Genomic DNA, 8,048 nt, shown 5'->3' with positions numbered 1-8,048 from the left:
AACTTTCAAATGCTATGAACTTTTTTTCCAATTTCGTTAACATTTTTCAAATTGAAGGAACTTTTTTGCAATATCGGTGAAGTATTTTCAAACTTGATGATCTTTAAATTTTTTCAAATTCCATGAATTTTTATTGAAATTCGATGAACTCCTTTCAAATTTGATGAATTTTTTTTCTGTTTCAATTTCCATGAACTTTTTTTCGGTTTCATTTCTATTTTTCTTTTATTTTCTCCTTTTTCCTTTTTCATGTTGATATTTGTCTTTTTTTAGAATTCATTTTTTTCAGATTCTAAAATATGTTCAACTTTGTAAATATGTTGATAAATTCAAGCAATGTACAAGAATTTCAGAAAATGTTCTGGTTTTTGAAAATTTCTTCACAAATTTAGAAAATGTTCATATTTCAAAAATACTTCTGGAATTGTAAAATATGTCCGCGGTTGCAAAATTTGGTCTGAAACTTAAAAAATGTTTGCGTTTGAAAAAGTGCTCAGGAATTTCAGAAAATGTTCGTGGTTTCAATTTTTTTTGTTAGATATTTCATGAAGTTCCATTTTAAAAATTTTGCTCACAAATTCGAAAAATGTTCGCGGTTTCATATTTTCATCAAATGTTCTATTTTCTATTATTTGTTCAAAAATTCAAAAAAAATCGCATTTTAAAAATTTGTTTGGAATTTCGTAATTTGTTCACAACTTCAAAAGATAGTTCACGTTTTTCAAAAACATTTTCTTCTATTTCAGTTTTTTTGTTCGCATATTCGAAAAAATGTTCCTGTCTACGATTTCTTTTCCAGATATTCAAAAAATGGCCGCACAGAAAAAAAAATGTGCACTTTTTTTATGATGTTCACTAGAGTAACTAATTCCGGTTCGGTACAGTAGACAAATTCGGTTGGACGGTTGTGCTAGGTTATTTCAAATGCGCGCTGTTGTGCGACAAGCAATGCTAGTTAGCTGGAGTGGTTGGGAGTACGCATTTGCAAGCTGTTTGTTGCCGGTTTGATTCCTTCCATTGCGCCTGTCTCTTTTTTTTGTTTTCTTTTCCTTGGAGCGGTACAGCTCTATGGGCCGGCCCCGTCAGGCTGCCTCCCTGTGTGTCGGGACAACAATTTGACGCAAAGAGCGTCGAGGTCTCCCAGACTGACGCTACTGTACTCGTTCGCTGCTGGTCGCTAGGTTGGGCCGGCCCAGTCGGATATCCGCCTGTGCGTCCCGAAAACTGCTTCCTATTGGGTCGTTCCACTGGAGCGCTCGCTGTAGGCCCAGTGATCAAACAAGAAGGTGGGAAAGAACAGATCTTGGGCCGGCCATCGCAAACAAGGTGGGAGAGAAAAGAATAGGAAAGATAGCCGCACCTAGGGTTTGGTAGAGTTATTACTCTTTCTTTCTTTGCCTTCTCTGTTTCGGTGGAGTGGATAACCCCGCCCGACCGCTCCGGCGCCGGCTCGAATTTGAGTTCGAAGCGGAACCAAAAACAAAGATTTATAATGAGAGGAGAGCAGGAGAAAAGTTGAGATCTGAAGGAGGTGTCGAGATCTGAAGTGGTTTCTCGGCCAGATCCCTCATCCATGGGGCTGTTTGCGCTCAACAGGCTCATGTCTCTGCAGCGCGACCGGCAGCGGCGTCGGCATCAAATTCGAGCCCGGTGTAAGGCCCCGCCCCCCTCTCTGTTACGTTTGGCTGGGTCCATGTTTTGTTCTCCAATCGGGCTCTTTGAAAGTTGTAATTTTTTTGCTCGAGGAAGCAACGGGGAGTTTCAACTAGGGGAAACAGTCAAGAGATTGGGTGCCTTTTCTGCTTTCTTCTATCCATGTCAAGAGATTGGCTACCATGACCATACTCCTTTTGTTTCCCCTGTCTCAGGTCGGCTTATGGCCTCAATGACGACGGGTAAAAGGAAGGGATCGCCCTGTCAACAAGATGACGACTCTGAATCTGGCAAAATTAAGAGAATGGCAATCCCAGAGCTCCCAGAGGTACATTTTTTCAAGCATAATGTCACCGGGACTGCTCAAAAAGGACTAATTCTCGGGACTATGCTAGACTAGCTGCATAATATTACGATTTGAAGACAGAGAAAAGATCCTTTTGGTCACATATTAATGTAGTAACAGAGAGAAGTTATTTTTGGTCACATCCTACTACGTATAACACAAAAAAGATGATTTTTTTTTACTCAACCAATGAGAAACTCGACAATTTGTTATAGCTGTAGCTGGTCTCTCTGCAAAGCATGGTAACGTGTCCCAACACAGCTTTCCAGAATTTTGTGCGCAATTTAGGTGCTTTGGTAGTATGTCTTGTAAAAGTGAACAGAAAGCTTTGATTAGCACTATGAAGCTAGTGTTGCGCTGTAACAAAGTTCATGTGATAATTGATTGGGATATATTCATCACAGAAATTTGAAAAATGATTAATCTTTCCACCTGCTGCAGAACCTTTTCCAAAATATTTGATTCTGCTATTGTGGTACCCAAATCTACAAAAAATATCAAAACTTTCACAATTGCACTATAGATGCTGTAGCCTGTAGGGTTGATTTTTAGCTTTTGTGCAATTTGTGCTACCTAAAGCTATTTATGAATTGAACTCTGCATTTTCTGCCTTTTTTTTCTTTATCTTCATGGTCTTCTTGAACATCTCTTCATCTTAGTTGCCCAGGTTCATGTTTTTCATGCAATGTCAGTGTCATTTCATAGACTTCCATTTGTTTAACTTTTCAGTTTTGATATGCTATTTGTACCCTATGCTGAAATTACATATTCATTTCTGTTTCGTCACTGTTTTTAACCCATTTATAAACATATTATTGCACAATAACACACTCCAAATTGCACAGAAACATCATTGTTGGCTGGCAACTGATGCAAGCAGAAGTATATTTCATGAAGTAGTTAATTGGTTTGAGCTGTTAGCAACTGTCTCCCCCTCGTCCTCCACCTCCAAAAAGCCAGTAATAATGTTAGAAAAAAAATTCTCTATGCATTGCTGAGTTTAACCTAGCACAGTTGCGTTCCTTTGCACTATCTACCTATGTAAATCAGTGCACCCTGTGAAGGGCTACCTGGGTACAATGTTATTCGTGTGGTTTTACTGTTTTTCTTTCTCCAATTGTACCATTGACCTTGCACTTCCAATTTTGATCTTTTATCCAATTCTTGTGTGTGCAGGACATATTGCTTCGTATACACTCCTTAATGCCAATGCGTGAAGCTGCTCGTGCTGCTTGCCTATCTCAAGCCTTTTTACATTCCTGGAGATGTCATTCCAATCTCATATTTAATAAGTATACAATTGGCTTGAAGAGTGCGAGTGGCGAGAAGTTCCACCACAAGGTTGACTGCATTCTCAGGAAACACAAAGGCAGCTTGAAAACATTCAAGCTTGAGTACAATGAAATGAATGGGCTCGATGACTTCAGTTATTTTGACCGTTGGCTTCAGATTGCTCTTAAGCCTGGGCTTGAAGAACTCACCTTCGTGTTGTCTGAAACTGAAACAATGAGAAAATACAACTTCCCGTGCGCTCTTTTATCTGACAGGGTTGGAAACTCACTTAGGCACCTTTCACTTCGTTTTTGTGACCTCCATCCCACAGTTGAACTTGGCCCCTTGAGAAGCCTGACAAGGCTGTGCCTGTGCTATGTGAGCATTACGTGGAATGAGTTAGAGTGCCTTCTTTCCAACTCTCCTGCTTTGGAGCTATTAGATCTTACTAGGTGCACTGAGATTCGGTGTCTGAAGTTATCTTGTGCCCTGCAGCGCCTCATTATGCTTAGTGTTTTAGAATGCAGGAGATTGACAGTGATAGAGAGCAAAGCACCAAATCTCTCTAGTCTTTACCTTAGAGGAAGCAGCTTAGACTTCTCACTTGTGGAAACATTGCAATTGAAGGAATTATACTTGCAACAAGACAACCTTATCCGTGATGCCTGTGCCAAGCTGCCACCCATGCTGCCAAATATTGAAACTCTTGCCATAGAATCACCGTGGGAGGTATATATTCTCTGCAATATGCAGGTTACATTAGTCATCCCTGGTATAGTGTATCTGATACATGTCATTTTTTGTTTGCAGGTGGTCGATGCACCAATGCTGCCTACCAAATTCCTCTACCTTAAGCACCTCAACATTAATTTGAGAACAGGAACAACCGAGTACCGGCCATATGACTATTTTTCTCTGGTTTCTTTCCTGGATGCTTCTCCTTCCTTGGAGACTTTGGAATTAGATGTAAGGCGCTGGCGCTGTTTATTCATTTCATCCTGCAAAGCATCTGGGTCCGTTTAACTCAAATCATTATTATCCTTTCTATCTATTGTCAGGTGACTCAGTTGCGTATGTTGCACAAGTCAATTTTTGCTGATTCTCAACTGAGGCACATGCCTGAACACCGCCATAGCTGCCTCAAGAGCGTGAAGATCAGTGGTTTCAGCTCTGCGAAGTGCTTGATTGAACTGACATGTTATATTCTCAAGAACGCGGTGTCACTTGAGTGTCTTACATTGGACACCATTTATGGGCATAGGTGTTATGATGACGGCAAGTACGATTGGTGTATGCCCATGGGGGTTGGTATTCTCATGGAAACCCCCAGGGCACTCTCGGCTATCAGAACATACATTGAGAATAAAGTTCCATCTACAGTTAAGTTAACTGTTATGGAGCCTTGCAGCCAATGCCAGGCTAAAGCATTACGGCGGGCATTATCACAGTCGTGCAATGCGGTTTCCATTTAATTTTAGCTAACTGCTCCCCTGTTCAGAGCCATTTAGGCTGTGGCCCAATGTAACAGAATGTAAACTTATTATAGGACCATTTTTTTTCCTGAAGCATCAGACCTTTTCAATGTCTAGTTTTTGTAGTGTTTTCTTTGTAGGGATTAGTTGACAGTTTATTTTTGTTTGGGCCAGTGTTGTGTTTATTTTTGTAGTGTTTATTCAGTCGCAAGATGTGGTGTTGTGTTTTCTTTCTCAGGGTATTGTTACTGGCAGCAGCAACAGCTTGGCGCCCCGGTTTTGTTTATCACGCTCACAATACTGAGTCTGACCGTGCGGCTCATAGAGGCCGTGAGCTAGAGATAGGAAGGGCAAGTAAGGGAAATGACCTTGTTCTGTTAAGAGTGAAAGTGTATCAATTCATTTTGCTTCTACCGGCTAGCAAATTTGCTCCACATCAACTGTTTTTTTTTTCAATTTGGTGAGATTTGTATCCAACATGGCACTTTATTTTGCGTCGTCCAAGCACAATGGAGATGCCTGTCTTCCAACATTACAATTTCATCCTTAGGTCAAACATTTTTTTACAATTGTTATGGACTCTTTACGAAAAATATTTAAATTGAACTTGTCTTCCAAATAAATTGGTATATGCATCCGAATAAATATGAGTTTGCATCCAAAGAAATGAGCATTTGCTTCCATAGAAAGAATATGGAATCTGAATGCATGGAAATCAGGATTTGCATTCGTACAACAGAAAGGACGCCCTGCTTCCACAGATATATATTTTGCTTCCAAATCATTATGTTACGAATCTGAATCCATAGAAATCAGGATTTGCATCCGTACAACAAAAATGATGCCCACCCCCTGAATTTCAGCCGGGGGTGGGGCCCAACCTCCCCAGTCTCTCCAATCCTATTAGCCTATGATTAATTAAGTCGGTAGACTTCGTAAACTAATCCCCGTGGCTCATTATGCCGGGGGTCGTACCATAGTGAACAGAAATGTTCGCTAACAAAAGGTTTGATTTGGCTACGTCGCCTGCGACTGTCTCAAACTTTCTCTTTTTGTTTATGCAGGTCCCACTACCTCGTGTCGTGTCTAATTAGAGGAAGACATCCTTTTATATGGTTTCTGCATTCACATGACAACCATTAGGATTTACATATGCCCGTGCGTTGCAACTGGAAAATTTGATGTTTTGTGCAAGCATAATGTCGCATAGCATCGGATTCGCTACGAAGAACATGTTGCAACGCAACATCCTTCTACAAGATGAACATAAAAAAAAGATGCAATTTAGCCGCGTTCATATTTTCTTTTTCAGGCATAATCTGCCATTAATTCCATTTAAGTATAATCCTTCAATTAATTACCATGAAGTCCTCACCCATTTTAGTCTGGAATCAAATCCTTCATTTTCTAATTTAGTAGCCCCACCACGTTGAAGCCTACGGATCCTTCCTTTAATTATCCTACCTTTTTACTTCAAATCCTTCCTTTATTTAGCCTCATATATCCAAATATTCTATTTATTAAGCCTATAATCTTTCTTTTAATTATTCCACCGGTTTACCCATAGTTCTTTCTTCAATTAGTCACATCCTATTTAAGCCCATAATCATTTCTTTATTAGCTCATTCAATTAATTAGCTCACCCTAAACATGTATGTTGGTTGTTTCCTAGGGCCGCTCATATATTTACTGGTGGGAACCATTGTAAAAGAGCGAGGTGGATTTAGGAAACATGAAAGATGCATAGCTCATTGGTTGTTACATTGAAGAGCCAGACAGTAGGTCCTCTGTTCAATTCCCACAATGTTGATTTATTTTGACCCAATTATTTTTCGCGGTCTCTGTGAAAGCCCATGGAAGGCCCATCAATGTACAAGCACTTGGCCCAGATGGCTTATCTTGTGTAGAGCGAACCGTACGAAAAACATTAGCGTGCGCTCAAACCAAACGAAATCAACACTGTCTAAAAAAACACCAAACGAAATCAACAAAAAGGACTAAACCAAACCAAGAATACATATTTCCTTTAATAGTAGGTATAGAATTTTTGCGTGGAAGCCATTGGGATTGAAATCATATTAGCAGTACTTTGTACTCATCCATATGATTCACTATCAAGATTGCACTAGCAGTTCCCCCACAAGAAAAAGAGATTGCATTGACATTTATTCCCTCTGTCCCAAATTAGTTGTCTACACTCGCATCTAAACAAATCTAAAACAACTTCTTTTTGAAAGATCTTGCCAGTGCTGGCTTTGCATTATCATATGTACACTAGTAGAAAACAGGGCTTTGGTCCAGGCCAGAAAAGGGCATTAATCCCGGTTCTCCTACGAACCGGGACCAATGAGTGGATCAGTCCCGGTTCGTGAGGCCAGGGCGCCGGCCGAGCCTCGAGGGCCATTGGTCCCGGTTCGTCTGACCCCTTTGGTCCTAGTTCCAGACACAAATCGGGACCAATGGGCCTTGCTCCTGGCGCAGCACCGTTAGTCCCGGTTGGTGGCTGGAACCGAGAATAAAGGTTAGTCTTCTGTCCCGGTTCTAGCCACCAACCGGGACTAAAGATATGCCTATATATACCCTCGCCCCTGCCTGCTCACTCCTCTTTTTTTGGCCGTATGGGAGGTGTGTGCATGCGCTGCTCTGTCTTCCTTCTATGCATGCACATGAGGTGTTCGATGAAATGGCCGAGCCACACTTAAACTTTCTCCTCTCCAAGCTCGACCTGCAAGCTCCATTTTCCCCAAGATTTGTCTGGGTTTGGCGGTCCGTCCCGTCCCGTCCCCGTCCTCACCGCCGTCGATCGCCCATGCCGATCTCGTCGCCGGCACCACCGTGGTGAGTCTCTTATTATTATTATCCTCTTTCTAAAAGAAAAAAAAAATTCTTACTTGTATGATTTAGATAGATACTTGTATGATTTTCTTACTTTTATTATTGTTTGTTATTATATAGTGCCATGGTTTTGGTATCCGCCCCCGTCAGCCCTCGTCCTGTCTATGATTCGGATGTGGTATATTATCTTTTAGGGTTTTTATCAATTATGCCATCGGTTGTGTCCCACTACTCAGTTTTGCCACTAGAAATTTCAACTGCTCAAAAATGCCATCGCTTTATTAGACACATGCTCAAAAATGCCACTAAACACCATATTGTGATCTCAAATCTCTTTTGCCATGTTATAATGACATAAATACCTATGAACCAACATGCCAACTCTCCCTCTATCTCACTACAATAAAGTATGGGGCCCACTTGATCCCAACAACGTTCTTATTTTCTTATAAAATTATTCGCTTGGTTAC

The 8,048-nt window shown here is 40.8% G+C and overlaps 1 protein-coding gene across 1 annotated transcript; it reads left to right on the top strand.

Annotated features, from left to right (window-relative positions):
• The first annotated feature begins 1,371 nt into the window (after window positions 1–1,371).
• LOC119319651 (FBD-associated F-box protein At5g56370-like) lies at window positions 1,372–5,154 on the top strand. Its single transcript, XM_037594097.1, has 5 exons — window positions 1,372–1,652; window positions 1,869–1,981; window positions 3,176–4,000; window positions 4,082–4,237; window positions 4,330–5,154. The coding sequence occupies exons 1-5, from the start codon at window positions 1,574–1,576 to the stop codon at window positions 4,741–4,743; spliced, it is 1,587 nt and encodes a 528-aa protein (XP_037449994.1). The 5' UTR covers window positions 1,372–1,573; the 3' UTR covers window positions 4,744–5,154.
• The last annotated feature ends 2,894 nt before the right edge of the window (window positions 5,155–8,048 follow it).

Source organism: Triticum dicoccoides, chromosome 6A (assembly GCF_002162155.2).
Source record: "Triticum dicoccoides isolate Atlit2015 ecotype Zavitan chromosome 6A, WEW_v2.0, whole genome shotgun sequence".
Taxonomy (NCBI): Eukaryota; Viridiplantae; Streptophyta; class Magnoliopsida; order Poales; family Poaceae; genus Triticum; species Triticum dicoccoides.
This window is presented reverse-complemented; position numbering and strand designations above follow the sequence as displayed.

Bases quoted from the DNA above. Each gene is read 5' to 3' on its own strand.
- LOC119319651 (XM_037594097.1), top strand. From the start codon at position 1,574: ATGGGGCTGTTTGCGCTCAACAGGCTCATGTCTCTGCAGCGCGACCGG. The intron at 1,653-1,868 runs GTAAGGCCCCGC...CCCCTGTCTCAG, and splicing joins GCATCAAATTCGAGCCCGGT to GTCGGCTTATGGCCTCAATG. The intron at 4,001-4,081 runs GTATATATTCTC...TTTTGTTTGCAG, and splicing joins CCATAGAATCACCGTGGGAG to GTGGTCGATGCACCAATGCT.